Below are 20988 nucleotides of genomic sequence, written 5' to 3' on the forward strand. Positions count from 1 at the left end.
ACATGGTGAAACCCTGTTTCTACTAAAAATACAAAAATTCACCAGGCGTGCTGGCGTGTGCCTGTAATCTCAGCTACTTTGGGGGCTGAGGCAGGAGAATCGCTTGAACCCAGGAGGCGGAGGTTGCAGTGAGCTGAGATGGCATCACTGCACTCCAGCCTGTCTGACAGGGCGAGACCTTGTCTCAAAAAAGAAAAAAAGGAAAGAAATCATTCCTCGTGCATCTACTGCATGCACAGGGCTCGATGCCATGAAACTGACTTTCTAGAAGACCTCAGCCTTGTTGGGGAAGATGACCTTGTGTGTAGTTATAATTTAAGATGAATGAGCCAAGGCTGGCAAGAGCCACAAGTAAGGATGGTAGTCTAGAGGGAGGGGCAGTTCTCTCTGCCTCCTAAAGAGACATTGATTCATTCATTTTTTTTTTTTTTTTTTGAGACAGGGTCTTACTCTGTCACTCTGTTAGCTGAGTGTACTGGTAGGATCATAGCTCACTGCAACCTCAAACTCCTGGGCTCAAGCAATCCTCCCACCTCAGTGCACTCCTGGGCAGCTGGGACTACAGGTGTGCACCACCACACCTAGCTAATTTTTTTTTTGTTGTTGTTGTTTTTTTTTGTTTTTTTTTTTTTGAGACGGAGTCTCGCTCTGTCACCCAGGCTGGAGTGCAGTGGCCGGATCTCAGCTCACTGCAAGCTCTACCTCCCGGGTTCACGCCATTCTCCTGCCTCAGCCTCCCGAGTAGCTGGGACTACAGGCGCCTGCCACCTCGCCCGGCTAAGTTTTTTTTTTGTATTTTTAGTAGAGACGGGGTTTCACTGTGTTAGCCAGGATGGTCTCGATCTCCTGACCTCGTGATCCGCCCGTCTCGGCCTCCCAAAGTGCTGGGATTACAGGCTTGAGCCACCGCGCCCGGCCAATTTTTAAGTAGAAATGGGAATCTCACCATATTGCCCGGGCTGGTCTCCAACCCCTGGACTCAAGCGATCCTCCTGCCTCGGTCTCCCAAAGTGCTGAGATTACAGGCATGAGCCACCACACCCAGCCCATTCATTCATTCATTCATTCATTCAGCAGGTAACTGACAACTGAAAAACCATCCTTCCCCCCGTGATGCCTGAAAAGCAGGAACTCAAACACTCTGAAGGTCTCCATCAATTTGATTGTTGGAAATGAATGCCTGTAGGTTCATGCCAGGTGGGACTATCCCAGTGGCTGCAGTCAGTGGCTTTGTTGTTGATGTTGTTGTTATCTACCTTCTCCTCCGCCACCCCCAAATTACAAATGGAATACAGCACTTCCACGTAGAAAATTTGGGAAATGCAGGAGAACAGAGAGAAGAAAAGAGCCACCAACCAAAACTTCACCAGCCAGAGGGAAACCTCTGTTCTCATTGTCTTATTTCTTCCTTCCAGTGTGTTTTGTTCCTCTGGAGTGAAGTTTTATTGGCTATTCTTTTAAGCATCTCCTGTGCTGTCTCCTCCCAAATTAGAAAAATCTAGAGGTGGTCTTCCGTGCGTGTCCATGTAGGCAGTGAGCTTGATTTTAACCCTGGTAGCTAGAAGTAGAAGACAGAGAAAAAGGAAGAGGAAAGTATTGCATATACTGACACTTTTCAGGGGAAGTGTTTGAGTTTCTAGAAGGGTTAAGGGAAGAGAAAGTCTCAGAATCTAGTATGAAGAGCACAGCCTGTGGCGTCAGCTGGAGTGGGGTGCAACCTTTGGCTCTGCCACCCCCTACTGTGTGACCTTGGGCATGACCCTTCACCTCTCCAGGCCGCCGTACCTCTGTAAAATGTGGAAGGGATTAAATGGGATAATGTGGAAGGGATTAAATGGGATAATGTAGGCAGGCATGGTGGCTCACACCTGTAATTCCAGCACCTTGGGAGGATGAAGCAGGAGGATCGCTTGAGGCCAGGAGTTCAAGACCAGCCTGGGCAACATAGTGAGACCCCATCTCTAAAAAAAAAATGAAATTCAGAATTTGCCACACATCGTGGTGCATACTTATAGTTCCAGCTACTTGAGAGGCTGAAGCGGGAGAGTCACTTGAGCCCAGAAGTTTGCAGTTACAGTGAGCTATGATTGTACCACTGCACTCCAGCCTGGGCAACAGAGCAAGACCCTGTCTCAAAACAAAAAAACAAAGAAGAATGTATCAAACCAACAAACTTATAACATGATTATTATTATTACTATTTTCTGAGTCTTGGATGCCAAAATTGTTGTGAAGATTAAATGAACTAATATTTCTCAGGTACTTGGAAAGAGAATAAAGCATCCATATTTGGTAGTTTATAAATAGAAAGGGGGGCAAGTCTCCCACCTTTCCACCCACTGTCTTTCTGCCACCATTTTGAGGGGTCTTTACTGGTTTGAGCTGAAACCACGGCTTTTCTGAGCTGGTACATTTATAAAGAGGAAAGATCTCTCTTTCTCCCTTTCTTCTTCTTCTTCTTTTTTTTTTTTAGACAGAGTCTCACTGTGTCGCCCAGGCTGGAGCGCAGTGGCGCGATCTTGGCTCACAGCAACCTCTGCCTCCCGGGTTCAAGCAATTCTCCTGCTTCAGCCTCCCAAGTAGCTGGGATTACAGGCACCTGCCACCACGCCTGGCTAATTTTTGTATTTTTAGTAGAGACAGGCTTTCACCATGTTGGCCAGTCTGGTCTTGAACTCCTGACCTCAAGTGATCCACCCACCTTGGCCTCCCAAAGTGCTGGGATTACAGGCATGAGCCACTGTGTCTAGCCTACTTAACTATCTTTCATAGGGAAAATGAAACCAAAATGTTGAGTGAATTTCCTGCCCTCGTGTCTTCATGGCACAGAAACCTAGCATTGGAGATAAATCTTTTATCCTTACTTTGTCCCAGCAAACAGCTGGCAGGAGGGACAGAGGGATCTTGGAGAGGCAGTGAATGTGGAGCTGAATGACATTGTAGGATTGTGGGCGATTCAAAGGGCTATGATACGGTGCAGGGAGGAGCGACGTGCTGCATGAACTTGAGTGAGTCCCTTCCCCTCTCTGAGCCTCCAATTTCTCATCTTTAGAATGAGGAGGCCTGGTGGCTCACACCTGTAATTCCAGCACTTTGGATGGCTGAGGCAGCTGGATCACTTGAGCTCAGGAGTTCAAGAACAGCTTGGGCAACATGGCAAAACCCCATCTCTACAAAAAAATATAAAAATTAGCCAGTTGTGATGGTGTGCACCTATAGTCTCAGCTACTAGGGAGGCTGAGGTGGGAGAATCACTTAAGCCGAGGAGGCAGAGGTTGCAGTGAGCCAAGACTGCGCCACTGCACTCCAGCCTTGGTGACAGAGATAGACCCTATCTCAAAAAAAAAAAAATTAAAAATTAAAGAAAATGAATGAGGAGGCTGCACCAGGCTCCTGAGGTGTGACCTGTGGCCCTAAAGCTCACTGACTGACAGTTAGTTCTTTTGTCCCCAGTCTGTGAGCATTTTCAGAGTTGAGAATTGAGAATTTTAGCACCCAGGGGCAATGTGGGTGGTTCTGCTGGCACCTCCTGAGACACTGGCATTTCCTCGAGGAACATTCCCAGCCCCAGAATCAGGGTCCTCTGACAGAGGAGACCCACGTGTGTTTGTTGTTTCTAATGAACTGTTGTGAGAATCCCACATCAAAGAATCTTCAGGGAGTTAAGCCTTAGACATGTGTGCTGCTGCCTGCTGCCTCTGCTGTTTGGCTGGATGAAAAAATTATGTCAAAACCTGGGTGTTCCAGCCTGTTGGAAACAACACATATCAAAATGAGGCTGAGGCCCGGCATGGTGACTCATGCATTTGGGAAGACTGAGGTGGGAGGATCCCTTGAGCCCAGAAGTTTAAGAGCAGCCTGGGCAACATAATGAGACCCTGTCTCTACAAAAATAAAAATTAAAATTAAAATTAAAATGAGGCCACGTGAGGTGGCTCATGCCTGTAATCCTAGCACTTTGGGAGGCTGAGGTGGGTGGATTACCTGAGCTCAGGAGTTTGAGACCAGCCTGGGCAACATGGTGAAACCCCATTTCTATTAAACTACAAAAAATTAGCCAGGCATGGTGGTGCACGCCTGTACTCCCAGCTACTCAGGAGGCTGAGGTGGGAGAATTGTCTGAACTCAGGAGGCGGAGGTTGCAGTGAGCTGAGATCACGCCACTGCACTCCAGCTTGGGCAACAGAGTGAGACTCTGTCTCAATAAATAAATAAATAAATAAAATAAAATGAGGCTGAACATTCTGTTATCTTGCAGAGCTTTTGGCTTTGGATGTTGGCATCTTTGGCACACCAGATTGTTGACCCTGGCGTCCACAGGTCAACACCCAAGCAGTTTTAGGTATGGGCCATGGAAGGTGGTGTCGTTACAATCACAGCAACGAAGAAAACTCGGAATTAGCGGCCGGGCTGGGTGGCTCAAGCCTGTAATCCCAGCACTTTGGGAGGCCGACCATGGATCACGAGGTCAGGAGATCGAGACCATCCTTAGGCACACGGTGAAAACCCCCTGCTTCATTAAAAATACAAAATCCAGCCGGGTGGCGGGAGCCTGCAGTCCCAGTTGGAGGCTGAGGCAGACGAGTGAATGGGAGGCAAGCGGAGCAGTGAGCCAGATCCGCCACTGCACTCCAGCCTGGGCGACAGCCGAGACTCCGCCTCAAAAAAAAAAAGAAAACTCGAATTGGCTTTTATTTACAATTCTAGAATCATGCAGCACCCCGTTCTGTAAAATAGAATGGCTGTTCCAAAGAGCTGAGCAGAGAGGAGCTTGGCTTTATAGACAGCACAGGGCTGAAGAAAGCAGAAACAAGGCTTTCTCTTGTTTGTTTGTTTTGACAAAGAGGAGCTTCATAGTTTTTTCTTTTTCTTTGTTTCTTTCTTTCTTTTTTTTTTGAGACAGAGTCTTGCTCTGTCACCCAGGCTAGAGGCTGGAGTGCAATGGCGTAATCTCGGCTCACTGCAACCTCCGCCTCCCGGGTTCAAGCGATTCTTCTGCCTCAGCCTCTTGAGTATCTGGGACTACAGGAGCCCGCCACCATGCCCAGCTAATTTTTTGTATTTTTAGTAGAGATGGTGTTTCACCATCTTGATCAGGCTGGTCTCCATCTCCTGACCTCGTGATCCACCCGTCTAGGCCTCCCAAAGTGCTGGGATTACAGGTATGAGTCACTGCACCCAGCCCACTTCATAGTTTCAAAGTGACTTTCCTTATAGGGTTAAAACAAATGCAACTTTCTTATGTTGGCTCAGGTAAACTGGACCCCTTCTGATTGGTTGCTATGAATCTCCTGTTTTTTAGAAAACTGGTCAGTTTCAAAGTTCAGAATGATTACGAGGCAGCTGGCCAGGAGTGATTCATTTTGATTTGGTCTGTTGGGACTGAGCACAGGAGCTCAGTTCAAAACCATGGCCTCCCATACATTAAAATTTTGTTTTAATTTTTTAGATTTGGGAGTTACAAGTGCAGTCTTGTTACTTGGATGTATTTCCCAGTGGTGAAGCCTGGGCTTTTACTGTAGCCATTGCTTGCATAGTGTACATTGTATCTATTAGGTAATTTCTCATTCTTCACCCCCTTCCACCATGCCACCTTTCCGAATCTCCAGTGTCTATTATTCCATTCTTTATGTCCGTGTGTACACTTTATTTAGCTCCACTTACAAGTGAGAACAAGCATAAATTCTGTTTAAGGGTGGTGTGTGCAGGCCAGCCAGCCAGCTGCATGTAACCAGCTGGAGCATTGAAGAAATGAAGCCTGACCCAAAAAGGCCAATATGGTGAGCAAGAATCCCTGTTAGTTGAATCCAGGAAGCTCCTCCTGAAAAAAAAAAGTTATTATTTTTCTTGAGGCCAGGCACAGCGGGTCACGCCTATAATCCCTGCCTCGGGAGGCCAAGGCAGGCGGATCACAAGGTCAGGAGTTTGAGACCAGCCTGGCCAACATGGTGAAACCCCATCGCTACTAAAAAAAAAAAAAAAAATACAAAAATTAGCTGGGCGTGGTGGCAGGTGCCTGTAATCCCAACTGTTCAGGAGGCTGAGGTAGGAGAATCGCTTGAACCTGGGAGGCAGAGGTTGCAGTGAGCCGAGACTGCGCCATTGCACTCCAGTCTGGGTGACAGAGTGAGACTCTGATTTGAAAAAAAGAAAAATTATTATTTTTCTTGATAAGTTGCTAAATAATCTGTATCCTCTGGCAAATCTTCTTACCGTTTGAGGTCCTGTTTCTGCAAAATGGAAGCAGGGGCTAGAGGTTTAAGCTAGTCCAGACAGGATCCAATCCTTGCCCCATTTCCAAGACAAACAACTAAGGCCTGGGAGAAGAGGCCAGGGGTATCTATTTGAGGGTTCTGACTCACGTGGAAGCCACAGTGAAGAAATGACTTGTATTTGTGGATCTGCTTCTGCCCTCTGCAGTTTCCTTCGGCAGTCACTTCACTGCTGCTCTGCCCTGGAAGGCCACCTCCTATATTCGCCTCTTCCTGCCAGGCCAGTAGCTGAGAGACTGGCAGGGCACGGATGGAAAATGCTCGTGTCAAGTCTGTGGTTTGGGAGGAAGCTCTTTCTGAAGCAGTCTTCAAGGGGCCTTCTCCTTCCTGTGGTGCCCATAGCATCCCAAAGTTCTCACAATTGTGTTCTCGTTCTGGGGCTTTGCACTGGCTGTTCCCTCTGAACTGAAACACTCTCTTTCTCCCAACCCCTGAACCCAGACCTCCCACCAGGGCTAACTTCACAGGCATGCCCTGTGCTTCAAGGGACCCCGCGCTTGTTTTGATGCTCTGTTGTCGTCGTCTTGAGATTCTTTTTTGTTTTGTTTTTTTAAACATGATCTTGCTCTGATACCCCGGCTGGAGTGCAGTAGCATGGTCATGGCTTACTGTAGCCTTGACTTCCTGGGCTCAAGTAATCCTTCCATCTCAGCCTCCCGAGTAGCGAGGACTACAGGCACGTGCTACCACAGCTGGCTAATTTTTTAATTTTTGGTAAAGATGAGGTTTTGCCATTTTGCTCAGGCTGGTCGGAAACTTGTGAGCTCAAGCAATCTGCCCACCTCAGTCTCCCAAAGTACTGGGATTACAGGCATAAGCCACTGCACCCAGCCCCAAATTCACAATAATTTTTCAACAAGGGGCTCTGTGTTTTCATTTTGCACTGGGTCCTGCAAATTCTGTAGCCAGTCCTGCCTCTACTGCTAGCTCTTTGCCTATCAGTCACTTCCTCAAAGGGCCTTTCCTGTCCCCTTCTCACATTTAAAATATCTACCCCCCAACCACCTTCTGTATCTTTATCAATCACTCTGATTAGTTGTCTTTGCAACATTTAATTATTTCTTGAGATTATGTCCTTTTTGTTTGTTTGTTTGTTTTGACACAGTCTCACTCTGTCACCCAGACTGGAGTGCTGTGGTGCAATCTCAGCTCACTGCAACCTCCACCCCACAGGCTCAAGCAATCCTCCCACATTAGCCTCCTGAGAAGCTGGGACTACAGGCATGCATCACCATGTCTGGCTATATATATATATATATTATATATATATATATATATATATATTACAGGTGTGAGCCTCCACAATCAGCTCCTAAAAGATTACGTCTTTTATTTTTTTTATGATCTACTTGGTTATTACCTGTCTCCCTACCCTGGAAAGCAAGTTCCTTGAAGGCAGGGCCATATTTATAGTGGTCTCTGTTTTTCCCCACTGCCTAGGCTGGTGCTGGCTCATGGTAGGCTGTGAATATCTGCTAACTACATGAATGAAATGAGCTGCCACAAGCTTGCCAAAGACAGAATTCTGCATTACAGGGGAATGCGAAACACGTGATGAATGAGTGTGGGCATGGATGAAGGAATGAATGAATGAACGGATGAATGAATGAATGATGAATTAATTAATTAACAGGTGAATAGGCATTTTATAGTTGTTGCTCTTTAGCAGCAGTAAATTTTTGTTTTCATAAAATTCTTTCTGCATGTATCTTGTGACTTTGGAGACTAGTTCTGGGGTGAAACTCCCAATTTTAAATTTTTCTTCTGTCTCTGATAGGATCATGCAAACTCAGCCTTTCTGTCCTTTCTCCCAGCTGGCAAGGGCTGGCTGAGAATATGGATCCAATGACCTCGTGCTGTGCGTTAAGATCTCTCCTCTCATCTCTTTCCCTTTGGGTTCATCTCAGGGCGGGGATTAGAACTTGGCCTTTCCTTCGACTTGGAAACAGTCCCCAAGGGTTGGAATTCCTATGCAACACTTAGAAACAGCGCTAATGAGAACATTACATGATGTGGCAAAATCGCTGCTTGGTTACATGAACCCCCTGAAATGAGCACGGTTACAAGAACCCCCTGTTCCGTGTGATCCCATTTTGTTGGACAAACAGCATGCGGTTAGTGCATAGTGGGCCTATGATAAGACACTCAGGTTCAAAGCCACCTCTTCCTAGCTTGTACCCCTACTTAGTATGACCCTATGGGGTGCACATGTGGACTGAATGGAATGGGACAGGTTCAGGATTGCTGAGATTGCAGCTGGATCCTGAAACTTAAAGCTATGAAACTGAAGTTCATAAATTAGTGGTGAACTCATTTGGCAGCAAAACCTGTCCTGAATTGATGTGAAGTTATTTATAGTCAGTATTTATCTTATTCTGCTGCTGAAATATTAATATGATGATGTGAAACAGAAAGTTTTACTTTCCTAAAAACAATAATTTCCAAGTTCCAAAGCACATCAGGCCTGGGAATTTCAGATAAGGGATTATGGACTATATATAACATGCTTAGAACAGTTCCTGGCATATAGTAAGCACGAAAAATGCTTCTGCTTAGTAAATGTGCCTAATAAATGTGTGTATGTGTGTGTATATGTATGTGTTTGTATGTGTGTGTCTTAGAGAGACTGTAAAGAGTGTCTCCAAATAGTAAATAATCATGTTTATGTGGTATGATTATGAGTGATTTAAATTTTCTTCTGCATTTTCTAACTTTCTGCTCTAAATATCATTTTATAATGCATTTTAACAATGTCTAATAATAAAACAGTATAAAAATTGGGAGAAAGAGTAAAACAATCATCTCACTTCCTAGAAAGGAAGCTGAAGCCCAGAGAGATTCCAGGCCTCCCAGCAAGATAATCAGAGGCCCAGAGCACCATTTGAACCCAGACCCTCATTAGATGTGGATGTGAAATCAGTCAACCAACTGCCAGTATTAGTGTCACTGCCTAATATTCCCCCAGGGGGCAAGAGGCTTGGGTTCCAGGATGGGCACCTCTGGCCTCCTCCTAACTTGTTCTTTCTATTAGTGGGAAGGGTTGGGAGATTGGTAGTTTATGGACAACCTTTAAGTTGTATGAGCTTGAGGACATCATCTACCTTCTCAGGGGCCAGACTGGACACTCTGAGGTTCTTTGTGGCTCTAACAGTTGGTGGCTTTGTTCCTTTATATGTGGAGGAATGGACAGCAGGGAGGGGGCTGGGAGATAGAGAAGGAGAGTACCTGGAAAATGGGGGAAAAGTTTGTTAATTTACAGGCAGGCTGAAGCAGGAGGATCGTTTGAGCCCAGGAGTTCGAGGCTTCAGTGGGCTATGATTGTGCCAATGTACCCCAGCCTGAGCAAAGGAGCGAGACCCTATCTCTCTTAAAAAAATTGTTAATTTAGAACCATTTTCTCCCTGGTAAATGACCGCAGGTGGTCTGGGTTCTGGGCAAGAGAGAGGACACACTAAGGGATGAAATGGTGGGTGGGGAAGCCAAGGTTTGTCCCATCCATTTGTTGGCCCAGGAGCAGTTATTGCGACCCTGCTGGGTGCCAGGCACTCAGTTGGCACTGCAGATGCAAAGATGGTGAGATACAGCCTCTGTCCTTAGGGAGGCCAGGGCAAGGGGTCTGAGAGCCCACAGGCCAGGGCATTCCCCACCGTTTTTACAGAGAGTTGTGGAATAGTTAAGAGCACAACATGCTGGTGGCTGAGGCTGGAGGCTGGTATGCTGGCTTCTCCACCTAGCCATCATGTGACTTGGGGGAAGTTCTGTGACTTTCTGTGCCTCCGTTTCCTCTAAAATGAAGTCATAGTGTTACCTCCCTCACAGGGTTGGGATCAGGCTTCATTGACTTGCCGTGAGCACAACACTCAAAGCAGCACCCATGGTGCAATCATGGTCATTAGATCCAGTGCACGGCATAAGGGCCCAGGACCCACAATTAGGTCTGGATTCAGAGCTCTCCTATTACCTCTCTGAGCTGCAATTTCCTGCTCTGTTGAGGCAGGATAATACTAATGCCTATCGTAGAAGATTGTTGAGATCGAGTGGGAGCAAGTGCTGGGGGTGGACGGCCCAGAGGTGGTTCAGTAGCCATTAGTTGGGTGGGCTTCCTCCAAAGTTCTTGCCTGTGCTCATGGTTATTCCCAAGCCCTGGCTGGGCTTACACCTTGAAGGTGTAGTAACCTGTGTCCACGGAGGAGGAAGAGGATTGAAAAGGCAGGTAAAGTGTCCCGATAAAAGGATAAAGTCCAAAACAGCAGATGAGTGCTGAAGCGTCCCTTCCTGCCACCGTTTACGACCATGTTGGGATCACTGAGGTAAGAACAGCTTAGCAAGGCAGACCTCGGATCCCAGGAAGGCGAATGACACTCTGTGGGGTCTGGACATGCAGAGCGGGTCCTGCAGGCGAAGGTAGGTGAAGGAATACCAGGAAAGGGAGCGGACACCAGGGACCTGGCATCTCCACTTTCCCAGATAGCAGACTGGGTGGGCTTGCAGTGCAGCCTCCCAGCTGCTTGTTCGTCATCCCAGCCCACACCTCTTATCAGCTCCAAGCTGGGAGCAAGTCAGGAAACTAAATTGTCTATAAATATTTTTATGTGCCCCTGAGTGAAATGCCAAGGATCTTTCCATAATGTTTAATTTATTCATTTATTGACTTAGGAAGGGGCTGGCAGAAACTCTCTTTTCAAGTCTCTTTAGCTCCTAAAATGTTTTCTTTTTCTTTTCTTTTCTTTTTCTTTTTTTTTTTTTTTTGAGATGGAGTTTCGCTCTGTAGCTCAGGCTGGAGTACAGTGACGCAATCTCAGTTCACTGCAACCTCCGCCTCGTGGATCCCGGTTCAAGCAATTCTCCTGCCTCAGCCTCCTGAGTAGCTGGGATTATAGGCATGCACCACCATGCCCAGCTAATTTTTGTATTTTTAATACAGACAGGGTTTCACCATGTTGTCCAGGCTGGTCTTGAACTCCTGACCTCGTGATCTGCCCTCCTTGGCCTCCCAAAGGGCTGGGATTACAGGCGTGAGCCACTGCGCCCGGCCTCCTAAAATGTTTTCTAGGAGCTTGGGGGAAAGAGGATCCCTGTCTTTGAGTTGTTCTTGTATTAAGTTAATACAAGGTACAGAGCAACTAACCATTCATACATTCCCCTCCCCCTTAAGCATCACTGCCCTTTTTTAGAAAAATCATTCACTTCTGGTCTATACTTAATGTAACAGTCCCCCCACCCATATATTGAAAGGGATTATTTCATTTTGCTTTTCTGCAAAAATGAAGGCAAATTATATGTGGATAATTTTATAGATGAGGAAGTGGAGAGAAGGGATTTACTTAAGGCCATCCGTGAGGGGAAGGATAAATTCAAGCCCATGGATGGCACGGTCTTTCCACCATGCTGCTGGTCACGTGCATGCGGATTTTCTTGTTGATTTTGTGTGTGTACTGTTCATTGACCTGGGTTTTCCCTCTGCAATACCAGCAAGTAAAATTGAGCCTCTAGGAAGTCTGAGAGGAAGGGCTTAATGCATGAGACAGCAACTACCGCCATGCTTGAACTGTTTCATCAAAAAGCACAACTACGGATGTTTGTATAAAGGTGGTGGTGTGCTTGGAGGTGGATATTAGGTTGGTGCAAAAGTAATCGTGGCTTTCGCAATCCCTTTTAATGGATGGCAGAAACTGCAATTAGTTTTGCACCAACTGAATATTATTCATTTCTTTCCATCTTCTATTCCCTAATAATGCAATTAGAGAAAAATGCAAGGTCATGATCACTATGATGAAATGATGAGCCCACCCATCTAAGTGAAATCCCTTATTTGAGACCCTGGGTCATAGTGAGATGCGTGAGGCTGTCTTTCAGGCTGTATTAGCAGAGAAGTAAGAATATCTATACAGTGTTTAAGTAGTGTCGGGGTTTTTGCAATAGAGAATAAAAATCTAGAGCAATACAAGTATGCTGGCAAGCCGTTCTCTTCTGCATGATCCTAACTGACTTTGGGTAGGGTTGGGGTATTTTGAAATAGCTTCATTTCTTGATTTTCATTGCTTTCCCTATTTTGAGGTGGTTACATTTACACTGGGGACATTAGGGGGGCGCAAACACTTGTTGGTTTTGGTTTGAAACTCTAAAAATCGGGATATAGTGGGTTACTTTTTTGGAGGAGGTGAAAACAAGGCTGTGAACACCTTCCCAGAAACTTGAAGAACTGAGAATTTTGTTTATCTGTTTTTTTTTTCTTAAACCTGTTGTTGAAATGTTATTTAATATATGGTTAGAGCATAGCTATCCACTGCTGTCAGGCATGGCTGCTTAAACAAGGGCCAAGGGTGTTTATGTTCTGGCCAAGTACTTGGTACCCCCTGGAAGTGTGGCCTTGCCTGTGCCTTTTCTTTTCTTTTCTTTTGAGAAAGGGTCTCACTCTATTGCCCAGGCTGGAGTGCAGCGAGATCATGGCTCACTGCAGCCTTGGCTACCTGGGCTCAGGTAATCCTCCCGCCTCAGCCTCCTGAGTAGCTGGAATTATAGGTATATATCACCTTGGAGGCTAATTTTTATATTTTTAGTAGAGATGGGGTTTCACTAGGTCAGCCAGGTTGGTCTTGAACTGCTGGCGTCAAGTGATCTGCCTGCCTTGGCCTCCCAAAGTGCTGGGATTACAGGCATGAGCCACTGCACATGGCCTGCCTGTGAAGTGAATTTAATTGTATTTTAAAATTTGTTCTTATGTTTTTGTTTGTGTGTTTGTTTTGAGACAGTCTTGCAATGTTGCCGAGGCTGGAATGCAGTGGCCTGATCTCAGCTCACTGAAACCTCTGCCTCTTGGGTTCAGGTGATTCTCCTGCTGCAGCCTCCGGAGTAGCTGGGAGTTCAGGCCACCTCGCCACCACACCCAGCTAATTTTTGTAGTTTTAGTAGAGATGGAGTTTCACCATATTGGCCAAGCTGGTCTTGAACTCCTGACCTCAAGTGATCTGCCCACCTCGGCCTCCCAAAGTGCTTGGATTACAGGCATGAGCCACCGTGCCCGTGCCCGGCCTGTTTTCATAATTCTGATACATTATATTTTTACACATTTATAGGATACATGTAAAATTTTGTTACATGCATAGAATGCATAATGATTGTATGGACCAAGGGAAAAACTTCTGCTTTGCCCTCTGAAGTTTCACTGAAAAATTAACTTGTAAAAGGCAGATTAGTTGGAGAAAAGGCGCACAAATTTAATTAACGTGTACACTGGGAGAACCACAGAGTGATTACCTGGAAGAGAATTTACTGGCCGGCATTTACATTATTTTTGGTTTGTTTGCTATGAAAGTAGGCTACCTTTATTATTATTGCGATGACTTCTAGGTAGTGTTTTGGTTCTTTGTATTTATTATAATATTACTTGAAGAAGCATTCATTCGTTTATTTTTTATTTTTTGAGATGGAGTCTCACTCTGTCACGCAGGCTGGAATGCAGTACCGCCATCTGGGCTCACTTCAACCTCCGCCTCCTGGGTTTAAGTGATTCTCCTCAGCCTCTTGAGTAGCTGGGACTACAGGTGTGCACCACCATGCCCGGCTAATGTTTGTATTATTAGTAGAGACAGGGTGTCACCATGTTGGCCAGGCTGGTCTCAAACTCCTGACCTCAAGTAATCTGCCTGCCTCAGCCTCCCAAAGTTCTGTGATTATAGGCATGAGCTACCAGGCCCGGCCTCATTCATTTATTCTAACTGGAATCAGTTTGAGTTCAAGACTCTGGGCTCTGGCACTTCAGATAACATGCATCTCTGGGCCTCAGTTTCCTTATCTGTATTATGGGGATGAAAACAATAAGATTGCCATGAGGATTAAGTGACACAGAGGAACAAAGGAGCACTTAGTAAATGTTAGTCTTACCAGTTTATTTCGCATCACCGGGCTGCTGGGGTCTTCCCTGTCCTGGAGGCACTCGCTTTAGTAGCGGACCCAGGTGGTGGAAACTGCGTGCTAGAAGCACACTGGGTGATCGCGCGGCCACCTGTCCCTGGGAGTGGAGGTGAAAAGATGAGAGAAACCAGGAATTTGGAAAATAAAAGTCGACTTGACAACAGGGACTTTAAACGGGCACAGTGGCGACCTCTGACTCACTTTTTAAATTTCCCATATTTTCCACCGCTTCCCTATCGTGTGTGTATTCAAGCATATCAATTGCCGCCAATATGTAGGGGTGTGCCACCCTAGAACTCTTCTGCAGTCGAGGAGCTGGGGAGCAAAGCAGAAGAGAGACTTTAAAAAAAATATCTCCGCAGCTCACTTAGGCTGCCCAAGGTCAGCGGCTGGTCGGAGATAGGCCGGCCCGGGGGCGGGGCTCTGTCCGGAAGGAGGGGCCTTCCTGGGGCGGGGTCGGTGTGGGGGCGGGGCCTGGGCGGGCGCGTAGGCCCGGGACTCTGGCGCGCACGGCGCATTTCGGGATGGAGCAAGCGCAGCGCGAAATTGGGCGCCCGCCGGCTGCAGCAGAACTCCGCCCGCGGCGCTCTAGGACCGCATCTCGGCCTCCGGGTCGCGAACTGGCTGTCCTGCTGGGTCCCGGGCCTCGGGCCGGCTTCAGGCGGTTAAGGGGTGCATGCTCTGCACCCCTGCGGGAGCCCGGTGGGATTGGCTGGCGGGGTGGTCAACATGAGTCCTGCCAAGTGCAAGGTCTGTTTCCCTGATCGCGAAGTAAAGTAAGTAAGCCTGCAATTGGAATGACCATGGTCTTTTACAAACTTATGCAGTCTTCCCTCCCCTTGAAGTCAAGCTGTATGTCCTCTTAGCACCACCCCCTTTACCCCCACCCCTATCCAAAGAAACATGGGCTTGAGTTGGCTGCTGGGGAGATGGTGCCTGCCTTGGAAACTCCAGCTGGCCTTGGCGGGAGGGGAGGAAGGAGGCTGGACTTGGGGATGACGTTGCTTGGAGGAGGGTGCTTCGGAGCACACAGGTACCTAAAGATCAGCCCATGGACAGGGTCACCCCTTACCCGCTTTCTTTCCTTGGCCTCCAGAAGGCTGATGGTTGTGGAAGGCGGTCTTTTTGAAGCTGAAGCCCGGGCGAATCGACATGAACTTGAGCAGGCATCTCATTTAGGGTCATTTTCTGAGCAGATTAGCGTAGGCATCTCAGTACCTGAGTGCTTTGTAGCTCTACCTACTTGGTTTTGTTTCTTTTCTTTTTTGTCTTCATTTTTTTTTTTTTTTTGAGACAGAGTCTCGCTCTGTCGCCCAGGCTGGAGTGCAGTGGCCAGATCTCAGCTCACTGCAAGCTCCGCCTCCCGGGTTCACGCCATTCTCCTGCCTCAGCCTCCCGAGTAGCTGGGACTACAGGCGCCTGCCACCTCGCCCGGCTAGTTTTTTGTATTTTTTTTTTTAGTAGAGACGGGGTTTCACCGTGTTAGCCAGGATGGTCTCGATCTCCTGACCTCGTGATCCACCCGTCTCGGCCTCCCAAAGTGCTGGGATTACAGGCTTGAGCCACCGCGCCCGGCCTTTTGTCTTCATTTTATTGCACTTAAAAAAAAATTACGAAAGTGATTGTCTGTGGTTGACAATTCAGAAAATTATAGATAAGCAAAAAAGAGGAACAAAATCACCCGTAATTCCACCCCTGTGGTGTTTGTTAACAGTTGTATGTTCTTCAGCTTTTTTTTCCTGTGCAGATATGTTTTAATTTATAAACTTGAATCATGCAGAACATTCTGTAACTCACTTTTTCATTCAACATTAAGTATTTTTCTAACACAGGGCTTGGCAAACTATGACCCACTGCCTGTTTTGTTATGGCCTGCAAGCAGAGAATGGTTTTTTCATGTTTAAGTTATTGAAAAAAAAGTTAAAAGAAGAAGATTGTTTTGTGACACGTGAAAATTACATGAAATTCAAATTTCAGTGTCTACAAATAAAGTTTTATTGGAATGCAGCCAAGCTCATTGATTTATTATTTATGCCTAGTTTATGGCTGCTTTTGTGCCTCACTGGAGGATTTGAGTGGTGGGACAGAGACTGACCAGATCTAAAGTATTTACTCCCTGACCCTTGACAGACAATGTTTGCCAGTCCCTGCCTACAACACACTTTTACTGGATCCATAGTGTTCCTTTAAATGGGTGCGCCTTAAAATGTATGAATAGTCCTGGCCAGGCAGGGTGGTGCAAGCCTGTAGTCCCAAATACTCAGGAGGCTGAGGAGGGAGGATGCTTTTGCCTAGGAGTTGGAGGCTGCAGTGTGCTATGATCGTTCCTGTGAATAGCCATTGCACTCTAGCCTGGGCAACATAGCAAGACCCCAATCTCTGAAAAAAAATGTGGTCAAGTGTGGTGGCTCATGCCTGTAATCCCAGCACTTTGGGAGGCCAAGGCAGGAGGATTGCTTGAACTAGGGAGTTCAAGACCAGTTTGGGCAACATATGAGACTCCCATCTCTACTAAAAAAAAAAAGAAAATTAGCTGAGGATGGTGATGCATGTCTGTAGTTTCAGCTACTCGAAAGACTAAGGGAAGAGGATTGCTTGAGCCTCGGAGATCAAGTCTGTAGTGAGCAATGATTGTGCTACTGCACTCCAGCCTGGGCAACAGAGCAAGACCCTGTCTCTTAGAAAAAAGTATGAGTAATCCCCTATAAGTAGTGGATATTCAGGCTGTTTCTCTTTTTATTTATTTATTTTTTTTTGCTATTATCAACAGCACAGTGAGGAATACCCTCGTAGCTGAATCTCTGCCTCCATCCTTTATTTTCTTAGGATATGTTTACCTGGTCCATAAACATTCATGCATACCTCCCATGCATAAGGCCTGCATCTAGTAGCAGGAAGGGTCACAAAAATGTTTGGGAACCATGACCTCCGCCCTCCAGGAACTTGGGTTCCATTGGGGAAGGCAGATGTCTTCTCAGTAACTCCAATTCAAAGCTGATGGGTACAACAGTAATAGCCACTGCCATTCATGGGGTGCTTTAAGTGTGCCAGTACTTTGTAGGTGTGGTCTCATGCCATCTTCAAAATGCCACTGTGGGGCACTCAGTGGAGGCTGTTGTACCCTTTCTCAAACCACTTTAATGAAAAAAACAAACAAACAAACAAAAAACCTCACAGGAATTTGGAATTGTCCCAGCAAGTCCAGGACATGGGGTCACCCTATTTATAATAATATGGACATACTTTGTTGGGGGACTGCGTCGTTCCTCTCTTAGCTTAGAGTGGCTAAAAAGATGGATTTGGATGATCCAACTTTGCCACCAAGCTGTGTGATCTTCTGGAGCAGGTACCATCAAGCCTTGGAACCTCAGTTTCCCCATCCGTCCAAGCGACTAGCCCTCATAGGCCTCTCTGGAGTTCATTATTATTATTATTATTATTATTATTGTTGTTGTTGTTATTATTATTAGAGACAGTGTCTTGCTCTGTTGCCCAGACTGGAATACAGTGGCATGATCACGGCTCATTACAGCTTCAGCCTCTGGGCTCAAGCAGTCCTCCCACCTCAGCCTTCTAAGTAGCGGGACCACAGGCATGCGCCACCACACCCAGCTAACTTTTGTATTTTTTAGAGAGACAGGGTTTCACCATGTTTCCCAGGCTGGTCTTGAACTCTTGAGCTAAGCAATCCTCACAACTCAGCCTCCCAAAGTGCTGGGATTACAGGCATGAGCCACCATGCCCAGCTCTTTCTTGGTTCGTTGAGACTCTGTGTGGAAGTTGCTGGTCTTGAGTACTGCCCTGAGTCAGCGTAAACATTGATGCAAACTAATAAGTAACACAGAGTTCAGTTACGAAAGAGTCCTCTGGAGTTGGGAGGCATTTGGGATCTTGTCCTGAAGGCTTGGGCCATCTAAGAAGCCAGAACTCCTAAGTAGGTGAGGTCGCAAATGATGACTGATTTTCCATGGCATGAGAACGGGGTCACAGTTCAGAGAGCAGAGAAATGAGTGTGGATCAGAGTGCAGAAGGGCTTGAAATAAAGTTGGGGATGAGGAGGCAGAATTTGTTTTTTAATGAGTCCCATTTCACTGCCATGCAATTCTGCTCTGAAAGGCCAGCTGCCTGCATGCAAATATTGGCTGTAGACCTATAAGGGGTTTTCGTTCTTGGCTACATGTTAGAATTTCCTGGTGGGGGGATTTTGAAAAATCTAGATGCCGGGTACCCCACCTCTACCCACTAGAGATGCTGGTGGGACCCCAGCATTGGAATCTGATAAAGTTCATCGTGTCAGGGTCGAAAACTCGTGCCTAGCCCGGGGTCAGCAGACTGCTGTTGTAAACGGTCAGACAGTAAATAGTTTTGGCTTTGTGGCCATGTGGTCTCTGTTATAACTACTCAGCTCTGCTGCTTCCTGCACCAGAAGCCATAGTTATGTAATGGAACAGGCCTGGCTGTGTTTCAATCGGTTATTATTTATGGATGGGGAAATTCAAAGTTCATATAATTTTTATGTGTCACGAAACAGGATTCTTTTGATTTCTTTTCTTTTCTTTTTTTTTTTTTTTTTTTGATGATTTAAAAATGTTGGCTAGGCACGGTGACTTATGTCTATAGTCCCAGCACTTTAGGAGGCCAAGACAGGAGGGTTGCTTGAGGAGTTTGAGACCAGTCTGGGAAACATGATGAAACCCCGTCTCTACAAAAATAAAACAATTAGGTGGGCATGGTGGTGCACACCTGCAGTCCCAGCTACTCAGGAGGCTGAGGTGGGAGGATCACTTGAGCCCAGGAGTTTGAGGCTGCAGTGAACTATTTTTGCGCCACTGTACTGTAGCCCTGGCAACAGAGGGACACCATGTCTCTATAAAAAACAATTTAAGGCTGGGTGTGGTGGCTCACCCCTGTGGTCCCAGCTCTTTGGGAGGCCAAGGTGGGCAGATCGCCCTGAGATCAGGAGTTCAAGAACAGCCTCGCCAACATGGTAATAAAATTACAACCTGTCTCTAATAAAAATACAAAAATTAGCAGAGCATGGTGGCGCACACCTGTAGTCCCAGCTACTCGGGAGGCTGAGGCAGGAGAATCACTTGAACCTGGGAGGCGGAAGTAGCACTGAGCTGAGATCGTGCTGCTGCACTCCAGCCTGGGCGACAGAGCGAGACTTCCTTTCAAAACAAACAAACAAACAAAATAAAACAAAAAACAATTTAAAAGTTAAAACCACTCTTAGCTTGTGGGAGATACAAAAACAGGTGGCCGAGTGGATTTGGCCCATGGGTCCCAGTTTGCCCACCCACCCCTGTCCTAGCCGAGGTAGACATCCCAGGGGTACTGATGGGGTAGGTGGCTTGAGAAATTTCCAAGGGTCCATTTCTGGAGAGTGTGGTTTTGTGCTGTTTGAACGATATCAGCCTTTACTGGGCTACACAGTGTTCTTTCTTGCTTTCTTGTTTGGAAGTAGTCGTAATTACAGCATTGCCTGGCTCAGAATCAGCTCTCAGCAGTGCGGGTAGCCATTACCATCTCTATTTTATAGAAGACGAGAGAGGGGAAGGAATTGAAGGTCTGGTTAATGCTGGGGCCCTAGCCTAATGGCCCAACCTGGGCTCCTGTAATGCTATGCTGCAGAGGCACATGGTAGCTAAAGTGTTACAAGCTATTTACTTTGGCTAGGCCCAGGGAGAGACTGTTAATTCCATCATGTGAGGAAACTGAGGCACGGAGTATTGAAGTAACTTTCTCAAAATTACACATGATAAGCGGTAGATTCCAGCTTCAAAGCCTAGGAGGATGGCCGCAGTCTACCAGAGTTTCTAAACTGCGGCTCTTTTGACACTTGGGGCTGTCCAGTTCTTTGTAGGGGGCTATCCTGTGCATTTTAGGGTGTTGAGCAGCATCCCTGATCTCCACCCACTAGATGCCAGTAGCACATCCCCCAAGTTGTAACAACCAAAGGTGTCTCCAGGTATTGCTCCCCGGGGAGCAAAATTTCCCCCAGTTAAGAACTCAGGGCCAGGCGTGGTGGCTCACCCCGGTAATCCCAGAACTTTGGGAGGCCAAGGTGGGCAGATCACCTGAGGTCAGGAGTTCGAGACCAGCCTGGCCAACAGAGTGAAACCCCGTTTCTACTAAACATACAAAAATTAGCCGGGCATGGTGGTGGGCACCTGTAGTCCCAGCTACTCGGGAGGCTGAGGCAGGAGAATCGCTTGAATCTGGGAGGCAGAGGTTGCATTGAGGCGCGATGGTGCCACTTCACTCCAGCCTGGGTGACACAGCTAGACTCTGTCTCAAAAACAAATAAACAAACAAAAAACAACTCAGCATTATCCATGTTTGTCTCTTATTTGAGAGGCAATATAGGAGGCCATATGTATAATGCATGTTTTAAAAGTCCAATTAATAGAGGGGCTTCCATTTATCTCAGACTGTCTTTCTGCCTAGAAGTTAGATTCTGAGGTCAGCTAGAGTTGGATTAGGAACGGGGCTCTGCCACTTGCCAGCTATGTAACTGGAGGTAAATGGTCCTCTCTGAACCTCGGTTTCCTCATCGTGAACCTGGAGATGACAGCCTCCTCCATACAGGGCTGTGGAGATTCACAGAGAAGCCCCCTGTGCCCAGTCCATAGTGGGCAACCGAGAATGTTTATTTCCTCCATTCCCGATACTATTCTACCTGGTCTTGTGCTCCGGCAGCTGACTGTATTTGGTGTTTGGCTGACACCTCTGCTGTTGGTTGTACCTCAAGTCGTTTCTAAAGTCACCTTGAAACATTTCAGCTCTCACCCTTGCCTAG

General features: G+C 46.7%; 1 protein-coding gene and 1 long non-coding RNA gene across 5 annotated transcripts in view; one reads left to right on the forward strand and one right to left on the reverse strand.

Annotated features, from left to right (window-relative positions):
* The window catches only part of ACACB (acetyl-CoA carboxylase beta), a 164603-nt gene that overhangs the window by 26261 nt on the left and 117354 nt on the right, over positions 1–20988 (forward strand). The window contains exon 1 of one of the 3 annotated variants that reach the window (XM_021922882.2): positions 14726–14962. The exons of the other annotated variants lie outside the window; for them this stretch is intronic. Coding sequence (XP_021778574.2) covers positions 14916–14962 — 47 coding nt within the window. The 5' untranslated portion in view covers positions 14726–14915. Of the gene's footprint in view, positions 1–14725; positions 14963–20988 lie in introns of those variants that run through there. 3 annotated transcript variants of the gene reach the window in all.
* On the reverse strand, positions 993–14567 carry LOC116268928. 2 transcript variants are annotated; one of them, XR_004176192.1, is made up of 3 exons: positions 14388–14567; positions 14157–14283; positions 993–1558 (listed from the first exon to the last, which is right to left on the reverse strand). It is a non-coding gene; the product is annotated as an uncharacterized LOC116268928 (long non-coding RNA). The 2 variants fall into 2 exon arrangements; XR_004176191.1 differs by lacking the exon at positions 993–1558 and adding an exon at positions 5101–5821.

This window comes from Papio anubis, chromosome 9, assembly GCF_008728515.1.
Source record: "Papio anubis isolate 15944 chromosome 9, Panubis1.0, whole genome shotgun sequence".
Lineage (NCBI taxonomy): Eukaryota > Metazoa > Chordata > Mammalia > Primates > Cercopithecidae > Papio > Papio anubis.